The sequence below is a fragment of the Lagenorhynchus albirostris genome, chromosome 7 (assembly GCF_949774975.1).
Source record: "Lagenorhynchus albirostris chromosome 7, mLagAlb1.1, whole genome shotgun sequence".
NCBI lineage: Eukaryota > Metazoa > Chordata > Mammalia > Artiodactyla > Delphinidae > Lagenorhynchus > Lagenorhynchus albirostris.
This window is the reverse complement of record NC_083101.1, coordinates 113217804-113242483: the sequence shown is the minus strand read 5'-3', so window position 1 is coordinate 113242483 and position 24680 is coordinate 113217804. Positions and strand designations below refer to the sequence as shown.

The window sequence follows — 24680 nt, the reverse complement described above, 5'->3', positions numbered from 1 at the left end:
TTTTCCTACGAAGACATACAATGTTAGTATCTTAATCATTTTGCAAAAATAAAGTAAAATTGTTCCCATCCTCCCTGGGAGCAAAGACTGCCACCGCGTTCGTCCTGCCTGCTGTTTGCTGCAGAAGATCTGAGGAGGCATGAAGAATACCAGTGTCCAGGATCCACCACCAGAGAGCTGGCATCTGGGTCGGGCCCTCAGATTTAAAGGACTTTATTCTGCATTTGTGAATCCAAGCAGTTGTGAATTTTGCCTTGTGGCTGACAGTGTCTTGGTGCCCCGACCCTGTGTCAGGCCTGAGCCTCTGAGGTGGGAGAGCCGAGTTCGGGACATTGGTCCACCAGAGACCTCCCGGCTCCACGTAATATCAAACAGCGAAAGCTCTCCCAGAGATCTCCATCTCAATGCTAAGACCCAGCTCCATCAAAGACCAGCAAGCTACAGTTCTGGATACCCTATGCCAAACAACTAGCAAGACAGGAACACAACCCCACCCATTAGAAGACAGGCTGCTTAAAATCATAACAAGGTCACAGACACCCCAAAACACACCACTGGATGCAGTCCTGCCCACCAGAAACACAAGATCCAGCCTCATCCACCAGAACACAGGCACCAGTCCCCTCCACAAGGAAACCTACACAACCTGCTGAACCAACCTTAGCCACTGGGGACAGACACCAAAAACAACAGGAACTACGAACCTGCAACCTGCGTAAAAGACCCCAAACGCAGTAAGTTAAGCAAAATGAGAAGACAGAGAGGCAGACAGCCAATGAAGGAGCAAGGTAAAAACCCACCAGACCAAAAAAATGACGAGGAAATGGGCAGTCTACCTGAAAAAAAATTCAGAGTAATGATAGTAAAGATGATTCAAAATCTTGGAAATAGAATGGAGGAAACACAAGAAGCGTTTAACAAGGACCTAGAAGAACTAAAGAGCAAACAAACAATGATGAACAACACAGTGAATGAAATTAAAAATTCTCTGGAAGGAATCAATAGCAGAATAACTGAGGCAGAAGAATGGATAAGTGACCTGGAAGATAAATTAGTGGAAATAACAACTGCAGAGCAGAATAAAGGGAAAAGAATGAAAAGAATTGAGGACAGTCTTGGAGACCTCTGGGACAACATTAAATGCACAAACATTTGAATTATAGGGGTCCCAGGAGAAGAAGAGAAAAAGAAAGGGACTGAGAAAATATATGAAGAGATTATAGTTGAAAACTTCCCTAATATGGGAAAAGAAAGAGTCAAGTCCAGGAAGCACAGAGAGTCCCATACAGGATAAATCCAAGGAGAAACACACCAAGACACATATTAATCAAACTATCAAAAATTAAATAGAAAAAATATTAAAAGCAGCAAGGGAAAAACGACAAATAACGTACAAGGGAATCCCCATAAGATTAACAGCTGATCTTTCAGCAAGAACTCTGCAAGCAGAAGGGAGTGGCAGGACATATTTAAGGTGATGAAAGGGAAAAACCTACAACCAAGATTACTCTACCCGGCAAGGATCTCATTCAGATTTGACAGAGAAATTAAACCTTTTACAGACAAGCAAAAGCTAAGAGAATTCAGCACCACCAAACCAGCTTTACAACAAATGCTAAAGGAAGTTCTCTAGGCAGGAAACACAAGAGAAGGAAAAGACCTACAAAAACAAACCCAAAACAATTAAAAAAATGGTAATAGGATCATACATATGAGTAATTACCTTAAATGTAAATGGATTAAATGCTCCAGTCAAAAGACATAAACTGGCTGAATGGATACGAAAACAAGACCCACATATATGCTGTCTACAAGAGACTCACTTCAGACCTAGGGACACATACAGACTGAAAGTGAGGGGATGGAAAAAGATATTCCATGCAAATGGAAATCAAAAGAAAGCTGGAGTAGCAATTCTCATACCAGATAGAATAGACTTTAAAATAAAGACTATTAGAAGAGAGAAAGAAGGACACTACATAATGATCAAGGGATCAATCCAAGAAGAAGATATAACAATTGTAAATATTTATGCACCCAACATAGGAGCACCTCAATACATACGGCAAATGCTAACAACCCTAAAAGGGGAAGTTGACAGTAAAACAACCATAGCAGGGGACTTTAACACCCCACTTTCACCAATGGGCAGATCATCCAAAATGAAAGTAAATAAGGAAACACAAGCTTTATATGATACATTAAACAAGATGGACTTAATATTTATAGGAATTCCATCCAAAAAAACCAGAATACACTTTCTTCTCAAGTGCTCACAGAACATTCTTCAGGATAGATCATATCTTGGGTCATACATCAAGCCTTGGTGAATTTAAGAAAATTGAAATCGTATCAAGTATTTTTCTGACCACAACACTATGAGACTAGATATCAATTACAGGAAAAAAATCTGTAAAAAATACAAACACATGGAGACTAAACAATATACTACTAAATAACCAAGAGATCACTGAAGAAATCAAAGAGGAAATCAAAAAATACCTAGAAACAAATGACAATTAAAACACGATGACCCAAAACCTATGGGGTACAGCAAAAGCAGTTCTAAGAGGGAAGTTTATAGCAATACAATCCTACCTCAAGAAACAAGAAACATCTCAAACAACCTAACCTTACCCCTAAAGCAATTAGAGAAAGAAGAATAAAAAGCCCCCCAAAGTTAGCAGAAGGAACTAAATCATAAAGATCAGATCAGAAAGAAATGAAGGAAACAATAGCAAAGATCCATAAAACTAAAAGCTGGTTGTTTGAGAAGATAAACAAAATTGATAAGCCATTAGCCAGACTCATCAAGAAAAAGGAAAAAAATCAATAGAATTAGAAATGAAAAAGGAGAAGTAACAACTGAGACTGCAGAAATACAAAGGATCATGAGAGATTACTACAAGCAACTATAGGCCAATAAAATGGACAAGCTGGAAGAAATGGACAAATTCTTAGAAAAGCACAACTTTCAGAGACTGAACCAGGAAGAAATAGAAAATTTAAACAGACCAATCACAAGCACTGAAATTGAGACTGTGATTAAAAATCTTCCAACAAACAAAAGCCCAGGACCAGATGGCTTCACAGGCGAATTCTGTCAGACATTTAGAGAAGAGCTAATACCTGTCCTTCGCAAACTCTTCCAAAATATAGCAGAGAGAGGAACACTCCCCAACTCATTCTACAAGGCCACCATCACCCTAATACCAAAACCAGGCAAAGATGCCACAAAGAAAGAAAACTACAGGCCAATATCACTGATGAACATAGGTGCAAAAATTCTCAAAATACTAGCAAACGGAATCCAACAGCACATTAAAAGGATCATACACCATGATGAAGTGGGTTTTATCCCAGGAATGCAAGGATTCTTCAATATATGCAAATCAATCAGTGTGAGAAATCATATTAACAAATTGAAGGAGAAAATCCATATGATCATCTCAATAGATGCAGAAAAAGCTTGTGACAAAATTCAACACCTATTTATGATAAAAACCCTCCAGAAAGTAGGCATAGAGGAAACTTTCCTCAACATAATAAAGGCCATATATGACAAACCAACAGCCAACATTGTTCTCAGTGGTGAAAAACTGACACCATTTCCTCTAAGATCAGGAACCAGACAAGGTTGTCCACTCTCACCACTATTATTCAATATAGTCTTGGAATTTTTAGCCATGGCAATCAGAGAAGAAAAAGAAATAAAAGGAATCCAAATCGGAAAAGAAGAAGTAAAACTGTCACTCTTTGCAGATGACATGATACTATACATAGAGAATTCTAAAGATGCTACCAGGAAACTACTAGAGCTAATCAATGAATTTGGTAAAGTTACAGGATACAAAATTAATGCCCAGAAATCTCTTGCATTCCTATACACTAATGATGAAAAATCTGAAAGCGCAATTAAGGAAACACTCCCATTTACCACTGTAACAAAAAGAATAAAATACCTAGGAATAAACCTACCTAAGGAGGCAAAAGACCTTATGCAGAAAACTATAAGACACCGATGAAAGAAATTAAAGATGTTACAAACAGTTGGAGAGATATACCATGTTCTTGGATTGGAAGAATCAACATCGTGAAAATGACTATACTACCCAAAGCAATCCATAGGTTCATTGCAATCCCTGTCAAACTACCAATGGCATTTTTCACAGAACTAGAACAAAAAATTTCACAATTTGTATGGAAACAAAAAAGACCCTGAATAGCCAAACCAATCTTGAGAAAGAAAAACGGAGTTGGAGGAATCAGGCTCCCTGACTTCAGACTCTACTACAAAGCTAGAGTAATCAAGACAGTATGGTATTGGCACAGAAAGAGAAAGATAGATCGATGGAACAGGATAGAAAGCCCAGAGATGAACCCATGCACATATGGTCATCTTATTTTTGGTAAAGGAGGCAAGAAAATACAATGGAGAAAAGACAGTCTCTTCAATAAGTGGTGCTGGGAAAACTGGACAGCTACATGTAAAAGAATGAAATTGGAACACTCCCTAAAACCATACACAAAAATACACTCAAAATGGATTAACGACCTAAATGTAAGGCCAGACACTATAAAACTCTTAGAGGAAAACATAGGCAGAACACTCTATCACATCAATCACAGCAAGATCCTTTTTGACCCACCTCCTAGAGAAATGGAAATAAAAACAAAAATAAACAAATGGGACCTAACTAAACTTAAAAGCCTTTGCACAGCAAAGGACACTATAAACAAGATGAAAAGACAACCCTCACAATGGGAGAAAATATTTGCAAATGAAGCAACTTACAAAGGATTAATGCCCATGATTTACAAGCAGCTCATGCAGCTCAATATCAGAAAAACAAACAACCCAAACCAAAAATGGACAGAAGACCTAAATAGACATTTCTCCAAAGAAGATATACAGACTGCCAACAAACACATGAAAGAATGCTCAACATCACTCATCATTAGAGAAATGCAAATCAAAACTACAATGAGGTATCAGCTTACACCCATCAGAATGGCCATCATCAAAAAACCTAGAAACAATAAATGCTGGAGAGGGTGTGGAGAAAAGGGAACACTCTTGCACTGTTGGTGGGAATGTAAATTGATACAGTCACTATGGAGAACAGTATGGAGGTTCCTTAGAAAACTAAAATTAGGGCTTCCTTGGTGGCGCAGTGGTTGAGGGTCTGCCTGCCAATGCAGGGGACGTGGGTTCGTGCCCCGGGCTGGGAGGATCCCACGTGCTGCAGAGCGGCTGGGCCCGTGAGCCATGGCTGCTGAGCCTGCGCGTCCGGATCCTGTGCTTCACAACGGGAGAGGCCACAACAGTGAGAGGCCCGCGTACCACAACAAAAACCAAAAAACTAAAATTAGAACTACCATACCACCCAGCAATCCCACTACTGGGCATATGCCCTGAGAAAACCATAATTCAAAGAGTCATGTACCACAATGTTCACTGCAACTATATTTAAAATAGGACATGGAAGCGACAGATGAATAGATAAAGAAGATGTGTCACGTATATACAGTGGAATATTACTCAGCCATAAAAAGAAACGAAATTGAGCTATTTATAGTGAGGTGGATGGACCTAGAGACTGTCATGCACAGTGAAGTAAGTCAGAAAGAGAAAAATAAATACCGTATGCTAACATATATATATATATGGAATCTAAAAAAAAAAAAGTTTTGAAGAATCTAGGGGCAGGACGGGAATAAAGACGCAGACGTAGAGAATGGACTTGAGGACACGGGGAGGGGGAAGGGTAAGCTGGGACAAAGTGAGAGAGTCTCATGGACTTACACACCACCAAATGTAAAATAGCTAGCTAGTGGGAAGCAGCCGCATAGCACAGGGAGATCAGCTCGGCGCTTTGTGACCACCTAGAGGGGTGGGATAGGGAGGGTGGGAGGGAGACGCAAGAGGGAGGAGTTATAGGGATATAGGGATATATGTATAGCTGATTCACTTTGTTATACAGCAGAAACTAACACACCATTGTAAAGCAGTTATACTCCAATAAAGATGTTTTTTAAAAATAAAAAATAAATAAAGTAAAATCTACCGAAATTTTGTAGAAAACTCCATGGACATTGAGATCGTGGTAATAACATTTCATTGATTTGCTAGTATATACATAACAATTATAGCCATTTAACATCCAGTAGTCACTGAACATTCATGTTAAAGGGATCTTAATAAGATCACATACTGTGCCACCTGTGCATCCAGTCAGTTATCTCAGGTTTGGTGAAGTGACGTGAGTCGCTTGAGATTACACAGCCCATGACTTAGCAAAACTGCGCCTGGAAACATGTCTAAGTTTTATGCACCAAAGCAAAAATTCCAAGATACTCTTGACTTTACACAGTGAGAAGCCAGAACAAAGAACAGCTGCCAGACTGAAAATAGACAATGAGAACTCTGCATTAAATATAGAACCCCCAACCCTACACGTTTTACGTATCTGCTTAGTGTTAGAGACTGACCTTTTCCCAAGTATTTTCTTTTCTCTTAGGATTTCCAGTTCAGTAATTTCAGCTGTCTGGTAAGAGCTGAGATACATAGTTACATGCGCTATTTTTCCTTTTTCTGTGTGTTTATTTTACTAATGTCTAGGGCCATCTGTGCCTATACTGACCACCGCTATTCTAACTGTAGGTCGTGGGTCCTGATGTCGGAAGCACTTAGAGTTGAAGCGGGTTGAGTAGACATAAAGAAACTGGGCTATCCTGTGGACATGTTTCAAAGAAAAAAAACCAAAATTTTTCCTGCTTAAAAAATTCTGAGTGAACCCTTGGCCCCTTATCTTCCAGGGCTCAGAAGAAAACAACTTCCGTTTCCTTGACGATAGGATCATCATCTCCAAAGACAGGGGTGACCACAGCCGTGATTCAGCCACTGTCTGTCCCTGTTCAACAGGTAAGTGTTCCACAGCCTACAAGGAGTCAAACTCACTGAAGAATATAACTAGTACTCCCTTGAAATATTTTCTAAGTGGACACAGAACTGGGAGATAAGAAAATGGTAAATAAAGTTCTTCCTTTTGATGTACTAAAAATAATCTCTAATCAAAGACATGCCACAGGGCTTCCCTGGTGGCGCCGTGGTTGAGAGTCCGCCTGCCGATGCAGGGGACACGGGTTCGTGCCCCGGTCCGGGAAGATCCCACATGCCGCGGAGCGGCTGGGCCCGTGAGCCATGGCCGCTGGGCCTGCGCGTCCAGAGCCTGTGCTTCGCAACGGGAGAGGCCACAACAGTGAGAGGCCCGCGTACCGCAAAAAAAAAAAAAAAAAGACATGCCACCGATAAATCAATATCTGCATTTCCTTTGGGAATTTCTCTTTCTAGCAGGCAGTACTCTGATAAAATGGCATCTGTTTTAGCTGTTACTGTTGGATTCTCCCCGTATGAGCCATCTTCTGTGTAGCCAAATTCATTAGCTCCTTTAAAACAAAGTAGAAGACTAGAAAAGTCCACCTGCCGACAAAAGTTTTCCCGTCGTCTAAGAGCTAAACAGACAATACAGAAAAAAATTCGCATTCCTTCCCTTCACCATGCAGTTTTATCCTGCGTTTTTATTTCATTGTAAGACTGCTTTATCCAAGAAAGAAAAACAGTAGAAATGACTGGAAAGTCATTGTAGTAAGTTTATTTTGCAAAACACAAACATGAAGGTTTTTTTTAATGTAAAAGATTAAAATCTAGATGTTTCTGAATCAACTGTGATACTTTGTGCCGTGATGAGTATCTTCAAACCCAACACTTTTGAAATGTGAACTCATTCCTACCTCCTGAGTGTGTCTAAGGAACATCAGTGTGCCCTCCGGCTACCGGGCACCCATGGGTATTTTAGAAATTCTAGTATGTGACTCACTCTGTGATGTGTAGCGTACACAGCCAGTGAAGAAAACACATCTGAGATCATAAACTGGAAAAGAACCAACCAGTAGAAGTTACTCAGCGATGGCACGTATAGTAGATATTTCCTTTAAACCCCTAACCCAGAGTGGACTTTACAGAAATAGTTGTGATTAAGGCAGTGGACTCCTTTTAGTGTTTGATATTTAAGTATTGGTAAGTATGTAATGAATGCTAAGCCCTGTCAGCGGCCGTGCTGTCACCCACACGGGTCCCTCTTGGGCACCGTCCCGGTAACGCCAGGTCATAGAGCCTATCTTTTCAGCGGTTCGTATGTTCCAAGTTTGACCCACGTGCCTCTGCTTTTCAGGCTCCCAGCCCCACCTCGTGCCTCTGCCGGCCAGATGGACCCGCAGCTGCCTGCTTCCCGCCTGTTTTCACCAAGGTCTGACATCTGTGCGTCTCATTCAGTGGGTCTGCTCTGGGCCTTAGGTTCCATTCCCCTGTGGCTTCGTGGAGCAGTGTTTAAAAATTACAGCGAGTGGATGAGCAGGCTCTTTTCATGGTTACCTTTGGGCTGAGTAGGTATTTGTTGCGCAGCTGCTGTGTGACCGTAATTTGTAAAGGGTCTGAGAGAGGTGGCCCTGCTCACATTGGACCTGACAGAGCTCAGAATAGACTGGGAAACAGGACAAGAAACAACACAAAATGCTGTGTAGGGAACTGGGAGAACCGGCAAGTTTTATAGACATTTTTTTAAAAAACTGACTAATTTTCAGTTTGTCCAAGTTGGTGTTTTGTGTTGCCACGCTGATGACGTGCATTTCGTTGGTCAACAGTTCAGCTCAGAAATGGTCCCATGTAGTATTTCTTCTCTGTTTCCTACCCCACTTTTTGAGAAAATTATAAACTTTATTTTTTTTATTGGAGTGTAGTTGATTTACAGTGTTGTGTTAGTTTTAGGTGTACAGCAAAGTGATTCTGTTATACATAGACTTTTTTTCGGATTCTTTTCCCTTATAAGTTATTACAAAGTATTGAGTATAGTTCACTGTGTCATACTGTTGTCTGTCCTTGTTGTCTGTCTCTTACACATTGTAGTGTGTTCATGTCAATCCCAAACTCCTAATTTATCCCCCCTCCTTTCCCCTTTGGTAATCATGAGTTTTCTATGTCTGTGGGTCTGTTTCTGTTTTGTATATAAGTTCATTGTGTCATTTTTTTTTTATTTGAAAGACATTTTAAAAGGCACAAGTGAAGGGAGAGGTGCACCATGCCTGTGCACCAGTACACTGTCAGAAGTCATGACCCTAGACCAGTCTCTAAATTCAATGCAGATCTAGCTCAAATTCCAACAGGTTCCTTGTTTTTATTTGTGTTTGATGTTGAACTTGGCCGTTTGATTCTAAATATTTTGTGGAAGAAAAAGCGGCTCAGAGCAGCCAGGGCCCTCCTGCACAAGCAGGAGGAAATGGTGTTAGGGATCTGAGATGTCAAGACTTCCCAAGGCCAGAGCATCAGGAGAGCAGTGCTGGCTCAAGGCTGGACAAACGGACGAACGAGGCCCAGAGAGCGCCCACAAGACACCCCAGGAACCCACGGTCACTGGGCAGGGTGGGTTCTTCAGCAGAGGTGGGCCCCGACCTCAAACTTTTCACAAAAATCAATTCCAAGTAACTAAAGACAGATGTGAAAGCAGTTTCTATAAACCCATCATCTAAAAGCTATAAATCTGCAAGGAGCCAAGAAGAGCATCTGAATAGTCTTCCCGTAGGGAATGATTTCTCTTTCCTGAGCCAGCCTGCATCCAGCTTGCTTAAAGACCTTTTCATAAATAGGGTATTGACCGGAGGATGCAACAAATGATAATTGTTGACAGCAACATTGAAGTCGCCTCCCAGGATAAAATACCCAAAAAGAAAGAAAACAAGGCATGTCAAACCTGCCAACAACCGTGTCGGTGTAACAGCCCACGAGGTCGTCCATCCTCTGGTGCTGAGAGCAGGAGTTGTTTACGGAGGGGTGGGCACGGCACGTTTACCTGTAGTTTAAGAGTTTTTCTCAAGCAGCCTCATGAAACTGCCCGGGAAGTCTGTGTTACCTGCCACACTATTGCTGGGGACACAGTTGATTTTGGAGCCAGGGCCCCGTGATCAAGCGTGTCCTGGTGGCACCAGGGAGGGGAGAGGCCCCGAGAGTTTGCTTTCCTCCCTCAGGGCCGCGAAATTCCTCCAGGGCCATGAGAGACCCTCAGTCCCAAGCACACACTCTGTTCCTTTCCCCTGCAGTGCAGTCCAGCTCCTGAGACAGAGGTTCCAGCAGCAGTGTCCCCCCTTCCCCAGAGAAAACCAGGAAGCGTTCTCTGAGCTTAACAGAAAGAAAAGCAAACCAGAATTCAGCTTTCTTACAAAGCTTGAGTTTTTAAGTCGCAAACTGTTGAGTGGCCGGAGCTCGGGGCCGTGTCCCCGTGCCTGCAGCTCCATGTCCTGGGTCTGGACAGTGGATGTCCCCCCGTTCTGCATGGTCTGCTTCTTCCTCACTGGCACCTGCGCCCTTTCCCTGTGGGCGGCGCCTCTCCCTGCTCTGCACTGTCCTTTGGGGGCCTGGGCTCTGCCTCCGGAGGGGATGGTGGTGACAGGGGGCGGCCTGGGCTTTGCAGGTCCACTGGCGCCTCCATCCGTGCTCTCCCACGTCGCTGGGAAAGGTTCCCCGGGGCTGAGCCGGAGCCACGGAGCTGGCGGGGACAGCGAGGCTGTGAGTCACAGGGACACACATGGGGCCAGGAGAGCGGCCTGCCCCGTGTGGCGTTTCTCCCCAGAGCGGTGGACCCTCCAAGGAATCTCAGTACCAGGTGGACCTGACAACGAGAGATGCTCTTCTGTGGACCCTGAAACACCCAGGGGTCCCAGAGTCTGCCGAGTGGACGACCCTGACTGCCAAGGTCAGCCTCTGAAGGTGACTCTTGGCCTCCCTTGGGGTCCTCACTGTGGTTCCTACGAGCGAACCGTGTTTACGGTGGCTTCTGTCAAGAGAAAAAGCTCACTCCGGGAGGGGCCAGGTGGCACACCTGGGCTAACTGCAGAGGTTTGACTGTATAAAGTCTTCAGCACCTTCCCATTTACCACCTATGTGATTTTCCAGTGTTTGAACAAAATGCATAATCCTAGGAGCAACCAGAGTCCCCCTGTGGTGTCTGAAGGCTCACACGTGAAGAATATTTGTGCAGCATCTGTAACGTGCTGTGAACACTTCCTGGACAAGCCGGGGGCGTTGATTCATCCGTCCACACAAGCTGGACCCCGTGGGCCATATCTTCCCTGCTGATCTGCTAAATTAGCGCTTTCTTGACCGATCAGAAAGTGAAAGTCAATTTAAAACCAGAGATTTTCCTACAGTTAAAAATAAGGGTGGAGTGAGAATGCACTCAGAAGTAGGTAATAATCTTCACCTTTCCATTAAAAAAAAAAACAAAAAAAAAGACCTTAGCTACCAAAATTCTCATGAAATGCCTTCCCAGACTTTGCAGTAGACTTTTATGGTCCTGCCCGCATCATGGACTTTGAGGATTCCCACGGGGCCGGGGCACACACACTGCAGGCCAGTTGCTGCAGGGTCTGTTGTTCCCAGCACACCATTGGCTGGCTCTTCAGAAAAATGTAAAAAGCCAAAACAGAAAATAGAAGAAAAAAAAAACAACTTCCTGATGTGAATTTGTTTGCTTTGGGTCTCTGCATAGGTGAATTACTTGATCATATTTGACATCTTTTAAGAGTTCTTCGTGTCCTTTATCAGATGCAATACTCTGTAGTCAGAAGGGTAGATAGCCAGAAAGTTTCAGTGGGCCCGTGGCTAAGCAATTGCAGAGGGGAAGGGCAGAGTGCTGACACCTGGAAGGGGCCAGTTATTCCTTTGGTATTTAATAGCCAGTTTACAAGCTTCACGTCTTTGCATCTGTGAAGCCAAACGCATTTCTGGTCTGTTGGGTTGTAAACATTTATTGGGCTGGAGTTGGAGTAGGTGGTAACAGGGTGACAGCAGGGGAAGAGGCAAGGAAGGTCAGGCGGGGGAAGTGCTCCTGTCTTCTTATTTCACTCAGAATCTCCAAATGAGAAAATGCCAACCCTCATCCTGGTAAAGCGGACCCAGGAAGCTGGCGGGCAGAGGTGGCGCCCCGCGACAAGCTCAGAGGTTGGGAGACAAGTGGGGTCTCCTTGCGTTCCTGTCTGGGTCTCTCAGGAATCTGCACTCAGATGGAGTGCGATTCTTTAAAGACGTTTGCGTTCCACCAGCTCACTCTTCAGTGTAGATAAAGGTACCCGTTACCATAAAATTCCATGAATACTGGAGCCGTACCTTTGCAGGGTGGGCCCAGCGTTTCTGCCGGCCCCATGGGAAGCCTTACTCACTTCATTACATGCAGTTGAAGGTGTTTCTCCTGACCTGATTTTATGATGCAAAGCCTGCGTTTGCTTCTCTAAGGTTGGGAAGTGTTGCTCTCTGTTGTGAAGCTGGGTGAGACCACACCGAGGCCTGACGTGCACGGATCCTTGCGTTTCAGGAGCTGCAAAGCATCTCAGCCTCCAAGGGACAGGCAGCCGTGCTGGAGTGCCGGGTCCGAGGCACGCCCCCGCTGCAGGTCCAGTGGTTCCGACAAGGCAGTGAAATCCAGGACTCTCCAGACTTCCGGATCCTACAGAAAAGTAAGGAGAGGGGCCTGTCCCACCACCCCCAGGTCTGACCAAGCCCTCTTGTCCAGCTCCAGGAGAACCGGGAAGGGCTTAGTCACTGAGATGCATGGATTTCTTCCTTCCTCCTCCCTCCCTCCCTCCCTCCCTTCCTTCCTTCCTTTCTTTGGGTTTTGTTTTAATATTTAATTTAATTTTTACTTTATATTGGAAGATAGTTGATTTATAGTTTTGTGTTAGTTTCAGGTGTACAGCAAGGTGATTCAGTTATATGTATACATATAGTCATTCTTTTTCAGAGTCTTTTCCCATGTAGAATATTACAGAATATTGAGTAGAGTTTCCTGTGCCATACAGTAGGTCCTTGTTGATTATCTATTTTATATACTGTAGTGTGAGATGCATAGATTTCTGTTCTCCTAGTGTGGAAGACGTGCAGGGTGCAGCACATTAAAGCCGCCCTGATGGAGTTTGTCTTCACCATTTCTGCAGACATGTCCTAGACAAGGTCACAGAAAAAGATGGGTAGGTTTAGTATGAACGGAAGCCCAGTCTAATGCTCTGTTTTGATTTCTTTTTTTCTCATGTGGGAAACAGAACCTCGATCCACAGCTGAACCTGGTAAGAAGCTTTTTCTTTTTGGGAATGTATCTCTTTGGTTTCAATAGCTCTTTGTTTCCGTTTTAAAGCCATAAGCAGAACAGTGTTTTTGCAGTTCCCTGGAAATGTGAAACCCCCTTACAGACAATATCTTCTTTATCGTGGGGTCTGCACGCTGCGTTTTACATCAGGTTCTTTATTAGGGAAACATGAAGTTCCATTCAGACAAGAAGGTCAGGCTCAGTGACTGAAGGCTTTTAAAACTGTAGTCTGTTATACTCAGAAAGCAAGCTGAGCTCAGGATGAAAAAACATCCTGCTAAGATTCCAGGAGAAAAGAGTGATCTGCGGCATATTTCTGCTGACCAAAAGCCACCAACAGCTAGACCCCCGCCTGGAAATGCACCTCACGGGAAAGCAGCCCGAGGATGTCAGCAGAGTGACCACCGGGCGTCTCTCATTTATGTGCCCTGACCCATGAGCGCTTCCTATGCTGCACCAGGAGGAAAGGCATCTTGCCCTGGAATTGCACATCCCTGGGCCTCGTCAGAGCTGTGTGGTCCAGAAGCCCAGGTGTCCTCCCCTCCCGCCTTGCACTTCTTGTCTTTTTATGGCTCCTCATAGACAAAAACAATGTTTATAAGAGAAGCAGAAATTTTTGTCCGGGTGTTTCACAGTACATCCACCTCGAAGACTACTTTCTTAGTATCTTTCACATCAGCAAAGTCACCAGTTTCACACCCTTCTTGCCAAAGGGTGGAAAATGTGTGTCTCTGCTTCAGCATCACGCAGACCCGGCTGCACATCTCTTGGGAGCCAGACCCGGCTTGGCCTTTCTCGGGGATCGAGGTGGCTCCTGGTCAGAGAGACCGAGGTCAGTCCTGAGCCTCTCACACCCGCGCACCGGGGCCTGGAAAGCACAGTGTGAGCCTGTTAGGGTCCAAAGCAGAAGGGATGCTGAGTGTCATCCTGAGGGAAAAACTGGAATTGATCTGATGCCTTCTTTTTTTAAATTAATTAATTAATTATTACTGGATTATATAGTTAATTTACAGTGTTGTGTAGTTTCAGGTGTACAGCAAAGTGAATCAGTTACACACATATATATATCTCCACTCTTTTTTAGGTTCTTTTCCCATATAAGTCATTACAGAGTATTGAGTAGAGTTCCCTGTGCTGTACAGTAGGGCCTTATTATCTATTATATATATACAGTAGTGTGTATATGTTGATCCCAATCTCCCAATTTATCCCTTCCCTCCCCTTACCCCCTGGTAACCATAAGTTTGTTTTCTGTCTGTGACTCTACTTCTGTTTTGTAAATAAGTTCATTTGTACCATGTTTTTAGATTCCATATATAAGTAACATCATATGATATTTGTTTTTTTCTGACACTTCACTCAGTATGACAATCTCTAGGTCCATCCATGTTGCTGCAAATGACATTATTGTGTTCTTTTTTATGGGTGAGTTATATTCCATCGTATATAGGTACCACATCTTCTTTATCCGTTCATCTGTTGATGGACAGTTAGGTTGCTTCCATGTCCTGGCTATTGTGAATAGTGCTGCAGTGAACATTGGGGTCCATGTCTCTTTTTGAATTACGGTTTTCTCTGGATATATGCCCATGACTGGAATTGCTGGATCATATGGTAACTCTATTTTTAGTTTTTTAAGGAACCTCCACACTGTTCTCCGTAGTGGCTGTACCAGTTTACATTCCCACCAATAATGCAGGAGGGTTCCCTTTTCTCCACACCCTCTCCAGAATTTATTGTTTGTGAGTTTTTGATGTTGGCCATTCTGACCAGTGTGAGGTGATACCTCATTGTGGTTTTGATTTGCGTTTCTCTAATGATTAGTGATGTTGAGCATCTTTTCATGTGCGTATTGGCCATCCGTGTGTTATCTTTGGAGAAGGGTCTATTTAGATCTTCCTCCCATGTTTTGATCGGGTTGTTTGGTTTTTTTTCTATTGAGCTGCATGAGCTGCTTGTATATTTTGGAAACTAATCCCTTGTCGTTCGCTTCATTTGCAAATATTTTCTCCCACTCCGTGGGCTGTCTTTTCGTTTTGTTTATGGTTTCCTTTGCTGTGCAAAAGCTAATCGGATACCTTCTTGTTGTGAGTTACATACACCCAGACCCCACCGCCCACCTGTACGGTCCCCACGTCAGTTACTGTGGTCACTTTTCAAACTGTGGAAACAACACAACTGCATGTTTTGCTGTGACATGGCTTTGTGTAAAATTGCACAGTGCTGTTCCCTGCTACAGGGGACTTCTGAGACGCAATCTCCTTCATGACCTGATGTGGAAATCCTATAGGGGGTTAAGGCATATCTTTTACATTGCTGTTTTAAATAGACTAGGCAGACATGGATAGACAGATAGATAGATGAATGGATAGATGGATAGATAGATAGGTAGGTAGATATAAAAGTAGGAACCAAATATCTCCTTTATCCACAAGAAAGTTTGTGTGAACAAATCTATGGAGTAGGTTATCTCTTCTGACGCTTTATGTACAATAATACTAAAATCTTGGGCCAAAAATTCTGAAGGCATTCCTGGTGGAATGGATTAAGACTGCTTTGGTCTTACAGTTTGGATTCTGTTTGAGTTCATGCCACTCTTCTTTCATCGTGTTTTATCCAGTGTCATCACCTACACAGGTGACATGACTTATTAAATGTCTCCTGTGATCTGTATTGGAAAATCATAAACTAAGCATCATCTGAAAATTTAAAACACTGGGGAGAAACTGCATAGTTTAGTTTCTGAGTATGTGTGTGTTTGAAAATTGAAAGCTCTCAACACACCAACTAAGGAGTATTTGGGTGGGGAGGGAAGAGAGAAACTCCTTCAGCCCCTCCACCACCCCTCAGACCCCATACACGCCTGTCTCAGTCGTGTTTGCTGTTTTGCTTCTAGAATATAGTTTTTTGTTGTTGTTGTTGTTGTTGTTGTTTTTGCGGTACGCGGGCCTCTCACTGCCGTGGCCTCTCCCGTCGCGGAGCACAGGCTCCGGACGCGCAGGCTCAGCGGCCACGGCTCACGGGCCCAGCCGCTCCGCGGCACGCGGGATCTTCCCGGACCGAGGCACGAACCCGCGTCCCCTGCATCGGCAGGCGGACTCCCAGCCATTGCACCACCAGGGAAGCCCTAGAATATAGTTTTGATCATGAATTATTTAGTGAAACCAGTCCTCAGCATCATCATGGGGTAGTCTGACCTCTAGAATGTTCTTAAATGCCTTTTGGTTTAATGTGGCAAAATCATGCCAAGAAGAGCGGGAGACGGAAGGCCTTCCTCGAAACGGCACGTCCTAGCAGCGTAGGAAAAAGTCTGCCCTCGCTGTGTTCGCTGAAGTTTCCTATTTTTCTTTTCCCTTTGGTTCGATCTGGAAGCATTTAAGAAAACAGACTCCTCCGTTCAAACCACAATAATAGCGCTTGCTGAAGACAGCTAATTCTTGATAGAGCGATATTTCAAGCAAATCTGTCAATCCAAGGCAAACACGTACATAGTCAGGAGCTATGAAAAACAAGACACCACTAGTCTTCCTCGACCTCTGATAATTCCTCCACAATTATATTCTCCACGACATGGTTGGAATTGCTTCCTTTTTTTCATACAGGACCATTAAAACACTCTGCCTCAGAGAAATTCCCTGGTGGTCCAGGGAGTCGGCACTTCCACTGCCGTGGTCCGGGCTTGATCCCTGGTCAGGGAACTAAAATACTGCAAGCTGAGATGCGTGGCCAAAAAACAAAAAAATACCCTTCCTCAGAAATCTACACTTGACACGGAGAATTCAATAAAACCCACACGCATGAACGACTGTTCAAGAGACTGCTCACATGAGTTGTGATGAGCTAGAACTTTAGAACAAGCACACACTGACACATATTTGTAGTTAAACAATGTCCTGACTTGCCTGACAGGACCAGGTATGATTACGATTCCTTTACTACTAGGCGAATGTTTTCTAACATTGACTTGAAGTTGACCATTGATGCTTCCAGGGGAAAAAAACAGAACATGTATTGAATCTTTCACTGTCCTTAAATGACCTGATGGACTACTGCATCCAATACACAGACTTCTCAACTACTCAACCTTAGAGAATGTACATAGGAACTGGCTTCCCTTGTGGCTGTTTTTTAGCCACTGTTAAATGGAGAGGAGAAAAATTGACATGACTACGTTACATCTGAGGCAAGAGATGAATTTTACAGAACTAGGTCGGAGATATTCTCCAAATGCTAAAATATAAGTAGCCTTTGAAATTCAGAACATACCTGAGCGTTCTGGTTTTCCTGCCCTCTCTCCCCTTCCTGACATGATCACTGTTGCTCTCTCCCTGCTGGCTGGCCTCCCTCCCTCCCTCCCTTTCTTTCCCATATCCCCCCTCATTTATTTATATATCTCTTTTTTTCTTCTCTTCACTCTCCTCCTTTTTTCTTATTCATGGGCAAGGTATTTTAAAGCCCTAGAAATGAAACTGAAATGCACTAGTGCCTGGTCACAGCCCCCGTAGGGATTAGATGTTTAGATAAGGAAGGAAACAGCCCATTCCCTGCGATGCATTTGTGCAACGGAAACAGGTTTTTCTTGTCACTCCTCTGCTGGGTCTGTCTGATGTGTTTTCCACTCCTCTCTTGTCTAGACAGAAGTCAGCTTGCATCACCCATCTTCTCAGACAGCTTTGTGAGTCCATAGCAGTGAGCTTACTCAGAACCCACATGTGTCTGTCATGGTACCTGCTCTGGCCTCCTTTGTTGACGTTCCGACTTTACCCTGATTGCATCCTACAAAGACCAGTGGGGGGGCGGGCAGGGCCACAGAAGACTCCTTCGACAGCTGTCCGCGCTCAGGTCCTGACTCATACGTCTGCAAACAGCCACAGACTGTATCGTGTTACTTCTAGAGCACTGTCTCATGACACGCAAAACCGAAACTCCAAAAACCAACGTGTCTTACTGGTTGGGGAACGGTGCACATAAAAGTGCGGTGCCCTGACTTTCAGTGTGCCTCCAGGGCCACCCGCCCTCCTAGATCTTGGAGAGTGGAATCTGTGCTTTGGTCCCGTGAGTCACGATGTGAAGGAAATTATAGTTTAAATGTACTGAGGTGCTGAGCAGTAGGAGGGCCACGGTGAGGATGTTTGAATGCGATTCCAGGTTAAGATTGGAGTAAACAAAAGTGGGTTGGGTAAAGCCTGTGGTTCCCAAACCGTGTGGCAGGGCGCCCTGGGTGCCACACCATCCGGCAGAGGTGCTGGAGATGCTGGAGATTTTTGACAAACACAGTGACACTTGACATCTCATGGGGACGACTGCCGGCTTGAAACAGTTCCAACGTTACATCACTCTACATTCTCTGCTGTGACGTCATATCTTTGTGAAACTGAGTTTTTGGTGTGTGTGTGATAAAAAGCAAGTCCCACGTGAAAATCGGGTGGACTGTGAAAGCAGGCTGGCTGGGTCCCATCTGATTCCAGGAGGGATTGTGCCCTCCCAGCATATAAACACATCCATTAGTAAGTGATTGTGGTGATCTAAGAATAAAGTATGGGTATTTTTCCTTCAATTTATATGTATTTTTTGAAACAATAACTAACTTGTTAAGACCTAAACATTATTACGTTCTTTAGAAAGAACTGCTTAACGAAGGAGGCTATTCAGTATGTCTTTAGGTTTTGGAGCACCGTAAAAAATGACTGAGACACTTAGGGTCTCGTGAACCTAGAAGGTTTGGGGAGAAATCTCTGGGGAGAGAGGGAAAGGCACCAAGACACCAAAGGGAAAACTGCGTGACTGTTGGAACCCTGAGATCTGCATGCCTCTGCCCCGCCCCCCCAAACTGGCCTCTAGAAGGCCAGCCTGGTGGAGGCCGAAGGGCTCATTTCTGGGTGATGGCAGCATCCCAAGAGAAAAAAATCCATCCATAGTGATGCGGGAGTTTCTCCAAGACAGAGGCCATCTAGATTACACCCCGGGGAAGGCCAGGGCGAACGGCCGCTCTCTGCTGTCCAGATTCCCGTCAGCTCAGAGCCACGTCGGACAAGAAGAGATCAAAGGTGTCTGAAGAAACCTCCCTCTGGGATGATACAGGAGAGCACGAGCAACTCCCCAGAAAGCAGCTTGGAGGAAGCAGACTTGCAAAGAGAAGAAGATGTAAAAACAAAGCAGCGCTCTCGTCGGAGGGGTGAGAAAATCAGCGCATCCAAGAAGAAAAAATAACAGGGGGGAGGAGAGGAGGGACGTTCAGAACACAAGGCATGCTTGCGATGAAAAAGCTGGTAGCAGAAATAAAGTTAGGAAATGTCTCGCAAAGTAGGAGAAAAAGGCAGAGAAGGGATGTAGAGAGAAAAGGTAAGGAAATTAGATGGTAGACCCGCCCCGGTAGACTACACATTCATAAGTAGGATTCCAGGAGAAGAGAACAAAGGGGAGAGATTATCCATGAAATTTGTTTTTCATTCCCCAAACGGAAGGATATCAGTTTCCAGATTGAAAGGACCCGCTGAGATCACAACGTATGAAAACACATTGACAGCAGTGTGCACCACTGTGAAATTCACAACATCCAGGACGAGGCCATGATGCTCTCCGTGTCCGGGGAGGAAGCACCAGGTCACAGCAAACTAACAGTATCAGAGTGACCTAGGACTTCTCAGCAGGCTTACTAGGCACACAGACAGCGAAGCAACGCCTTCCAGATTCCGGTGTAAAATGACCTCCAACTCCATAAGGAGACGTGGTCAAGATTTTTCAGAGTTGCAGGGTCTTAAGGATTTTCCTCCACAGCTTGTCTGTAGGGTGTGACCCCTGCAGCGAGAGAATTCACCGGCCAGAGCAAGATGTGAGGACAGGAGCATGACAGCAAATGAAGCCAGAGGCCGGGGTCCCCAGAAGGCACGGCTACACGTCGATGTGTGACAAGGACAGACACGGCAAGGCATTCATCCCCGAGAGCTCAGGGCCGCCGCCCATCTCCTGCCCTGACAACAGACGGTTGCGGGTGAGCTGACCCCAGGTCGCATCTCTGCTTGGCCCGGCCTGTCACTGCCTGCCGGGTCAGTTGGGAACACTGTTACCGCCCACGGAAGTGCTCTGATTTGACCCGGTGCTGAGATCTGGAAGTTGGCCATGTTGACCTTAAAAAAGAGAGATTTCGGAGACACAGACACCACCAGTGATTCCTCTGGGCTGTCCAGTTCCTGCCCATGCTTAGCCCCTCCAGGTACCCACCGACCCACCCCCGGGAGCCCCAGATTTCCCAGGAAACCCCGTGGCCTTGCCTACCCCTTACCCCTGAGGGGTTTGGTAAATGTCTGGGGAAGTTGAACTTTTTTCTGACGGTGGGAAGGTGACCTTTTTTTTTTTTTTAACATCTTTATTGGAGTATAATTGCTTTACAATGGTGTGTTAGTTTCTGCTGTATAACAAAGTGAATCAGCTATATGCATACGTATATCCCCTCTGTCTTGCGTCTCCCTCCCACTCTCCCTAGCCCACCCCTCTAGGTGGTCACAAAGCACAGAGCTGATCTCCCTGTGCTACGCGGCTGCTTCCCACTAGCTATCCATCTTACATGTGGTAGTGTATATATGTCAATGCTACTCTCTCACTTCATCCCAGCTTACTGTTCCCCCTCCCCGTGTCCTCAAGTCCATTCTCTACATCTGCGTCTTTATTCCTGTCCTACCCCTAGGTTCTTCAGAACCATTTTTTTTTCCTTTTTAGATTCCATATATATGTGTTAGCATACGGTATTTGTTTTTCTCTTTCTGACTTACTTCACTCTGTATGACCCTAGGTCCATCCACCTCATTACAAATAGCTCAATTTCGTTTCTTTTTATGGCTGAGTAATATTCCATTGTATATATGTGCCACATCTTCTTTATCCATTCATCTGTCGATGGACACTTAAGTTGCTTCCATGTCCTGGCTATTGTAAATAGAGCTGCAATGAACATTGAGGTGCATGTGTCTTTTAGAATTATGATTTTCTCATGATATATGCCCAGTAGTGGGATTGCTGGGTTGTATGGTAATTCTATTTTTAGTTTTATAAGGAACCTCCATACTGTTCTCCCCAGTGGCTGTATCAATTTACATTCCTACCAACAGTGCAAGAGTGTTCCCTTTTCTCCACACCCTCTCCAGCATTTATTGCTTGTAGATTTTTTGATGATGGCCATTCTGACTGGTGCGAGGTGATACCTCATTATAGTTTTGATTTGCATTTCTCTAATGATTAGTGATGTTGAGCATTCTTTCATGTGTTTGTTGGCAGTCTGTATATCTTCTTTGGAGAAACGTCTGCTTAGGTCTTCTGCCCATTTTTGGATTGGGTTGTTTGTTTATTTGATATTGAGCTGCATGAGCTGCTTGTATATTTTGGAGATTAATCCTTTGTCAGTTGCTTCATTTGCAAATATTTTCTCCCATTGTGAGGGTTGTCTTTTCATCTTGTTTATGTTTTCTTTTGCTGTGCAAAATCTTTTAAGTTTCATTAAGTCCCATTTGTTCATTTTTGGTTTTATTTCCATTTCTCTAGGAGATGGGTCAAAAAGAATCTTGCTGTGATATATGTCATAGTGTTCTTCCTATGTTTTCCTCTAAGAGTTTTATAGTGTCTGGCCTTATATTTAGGTCTTTAATCCATTTTGAGTGTATTTTTGTGTATGGTGTTAGGGAGTGTTCTAATTTCATACTTTTACATGTAGCTGTCCAGTTTACCCAGCACCACTTATTGAAGAGGCTGTAGGTGGCCTTTTCTTTACACAACAAGATAAATGCTTGTTAGTCAGCATTTAAAAACTTAGTGAAGTAAGTCAGACAGAAAAAGGCAAATATCATAGGATATCACTTATACATGGAATCTAAAGAAATGATACAAATGAACCTATTTACAAAACAGAAATAGAGTCACAGATGTAGAAAACTAATGGTTACCAGGGGGTAAAAGGGGAAGGGATAATATGGGAGATTGAGATTGACATATACACACTACTATGTGTAAAATAGTTGACTAATAAGGCCCTACTGTACAGCACAGGGAACTCTGCTCAATACTCTGTAATGGCCTATGTGGGAAAAGAATCTAAAAAAGAGTGGATACATGTATATGTATAACTGATTCACTTTGTTGTACACCTGAAACTAACATGACATTGTAAATCAACTGTACTCTAATAAAAATTAAAACAAAAACTAAACGCATTTTTGAAGGATACATACATATGTGGTAAACATATAAGGAAAATCAAAGGAGTGATTATCTCTAAAGGGGAAGGAAGATTCAGCTGGGGAGGGTGTATGGGACATTCTGCAGTATTGGTCATCTTTTATTGCTTAGACTTATTGACGGGTGTGCAGGGTTGCATTTCATTGTTACTCCTTAAACTGTGCATTTTTATTAAAAATTTTTTTATTGAAGCATAGTTGATTTATAATGTGTTCATTTCTGCTGTACAGCAAAGTGAATCAGTTATACATGTATATAGTCTTTTTCATATTCTTTTCCATTATGGTTCATCTAGCATATTGAATATCGTTCCCTATGCTCTACAGTAGGACCTTGTTGTTTATCCATCCTATATGTACTAGTTTGCGTCTGCTAACCCCAAACTCCCAATCCATCCCTTCCCCAGCCCCCTCCTCTTTGGCAACCACAAGTGTGTTCTCTATGTCCGTGAGTCTTAAACTGTGTACTTTAAATATCTTTCTCTATATATGATACAGTTTGAAGTTTTTAAAAATCCTTTATAAAAATTTATACAAGGCTTACAGTTACCCACACTGAATCTCATCTTGCTGATTTTAGCCCAGAGTCCTTTTTTATTAGTTGTGTTAGCCAAACCATGTGGTTTGGAAGGTAAAAGCTGTATTTTTTTTTTTTTAAGTTAGGCTGGCCCCCAAAGGGGGGGAAAAAAACCTGTGAAGGATGACATTTATGAACATGTTCCCTCATTACCCAGAGGGCTTAGTAATGTTATCCTTGCTGCGTCATCATTTTATGTTTCTGCAAACAAAATGGTTTTGTTTGTATTTAACCAAGAGTTCAGCATGTCCAAGAACTTGAGTGAAATTTGGGGTTAACCTCTGAGAGATATTTACATGATTAAGTAATTTTTAGGCAACTTTAGAAAGCAGAATTTACCATCAGCAAAAATGGTTTCCAGTTTACTAAGTTATTATATGCCCTCAAATCAAAAGTCACCAGTTAGGAAAATTGGATTAAAAAGGACTGTACTTAGAGTTATTAATAACTTTAATTTTTTGCATTTTTTGAAGGACATTTTTTTAATAAAAATAAGTGAGCCTCTATTTCCCTTTATTTGAGACAAGCAGTCACTTCCTGATTCCCATCCCTCACCAAAATGTACTTCACAGAAATCTTAAGGTCTTTGTTCGAATAAGATGTTACTAGATGAAAATTCAGTGCTGCAGCTGGGCTCATCTCCTGTCCTGCTGGCTTTCTTCATCCCTGTAATGTCAGAGCCATCCCAGCTGAGACGCTCCTTTCTCTCAGCAAAATGTGAGCCTCTTGTCACTTTCGGATGAAATTTTCCAAGAGAATCAAAGCTGAACAACTTTTAGGGCATTGGACTAATGTTTTATCTAGTAAAAGTCCCTGAGACGTAGCAGTGTCCGAAGATCACCGAAAGAACTTGCCAGTGCTTTTTTATTCTTATTTTTTTCTTCCATATGTAGACTGTCCAGTCGGTCATCAGCTCTGTGCATGAATCTACCTCATTTTATGCAATAGAAGTGTTCCTGAAAATTCATAGAAAATGAAGTTAGTTCAGTCAGATTCGAAACATGCAATCTTTTCATTCTCAAAAGGGCCCTCTGGAGGAGAAGGGGCAACTGTATAAACAAGCTCAGGTTTTCTTAAAATGGCATAACTTAAAAAAAAAATCAAAATTGTAGATAACACAAGAAGACACCCTGAGAGTTGGCCAGATCATCACTCCAAAGCCGCTTTCTATTATCCCTGCTGGATAAGATTTTACCCTGATTTAAAACGTAGGTTCAGGGCACAGAACTGTGTTAACTGTAAACACAGTGTTTACAGGGAAAGTGTTCTCAGGCATTGAGAGCAATGGCATTTCTCTGTCTCCAGAAAGTCCATCTTTCCAGGCTGAGAGAAGACCGTTCAAGTGCATCGGCCCTGGGAGGACAGTGCAGGGAGGGAGGGGTCAGCCATGGCAGCTGACGGCCCCAGGCTCCCAACAGCATTCTCTAAGATGGAGCCCATCTCCCAGAGGATGGGGGGGGGGTGGTTTTCCCCAGATCTCTACAGACTGGGCTGTTCATTTCTTCTCCCACCGTCATGGCCACGTGACAGTGTCCTTCGGACTGGGCTTGTATCCTTCCAGTGTATCTCATATATTGGAGGACACACAGCCCACAGCAGATGGGTTTCTAGTGAGTTACTTGGATAGTGAGAGTAATTGAAGTGTTCAGATCCAGGAAACTCCTTGTTTCCCATCTTAAATCTTTTATT

The 24680-nt window shown here is 43.5% G+C and overlaps 1 protein-coding gene across 3 annotated transcripts in view; it reads left to right on the top strand.

The window, feature by feature from the left end:
• PALLD (palladin, cytoskeletal associated protein) overlaps positions 1–24680 on the top strand; it is a 398579-nt gene that overhangs the window by 171623 nt on the left and 202276 nt on the right. For all 3 annotated transcript variants that reach the window (XM_060155855.1, XM_060155854.1, XM_060155856.1), the window contains exons 5-8: positions 6820–6925; positions 8235–8309; positions 12423–12564; positions 13147–13170. In XM_060155855.1, the coding sequence (XP_060011838.1) occupies positions 6820–6925; positions 8235–8309; positions 12423–12564; positions 13147–13170 (347 nt within the window). The remainder of the gene's footprint in view (positions 1–6819; positions 6926–8234; positions 8310–12422; positions 12565–13146; positions 13171–24680) is intronic.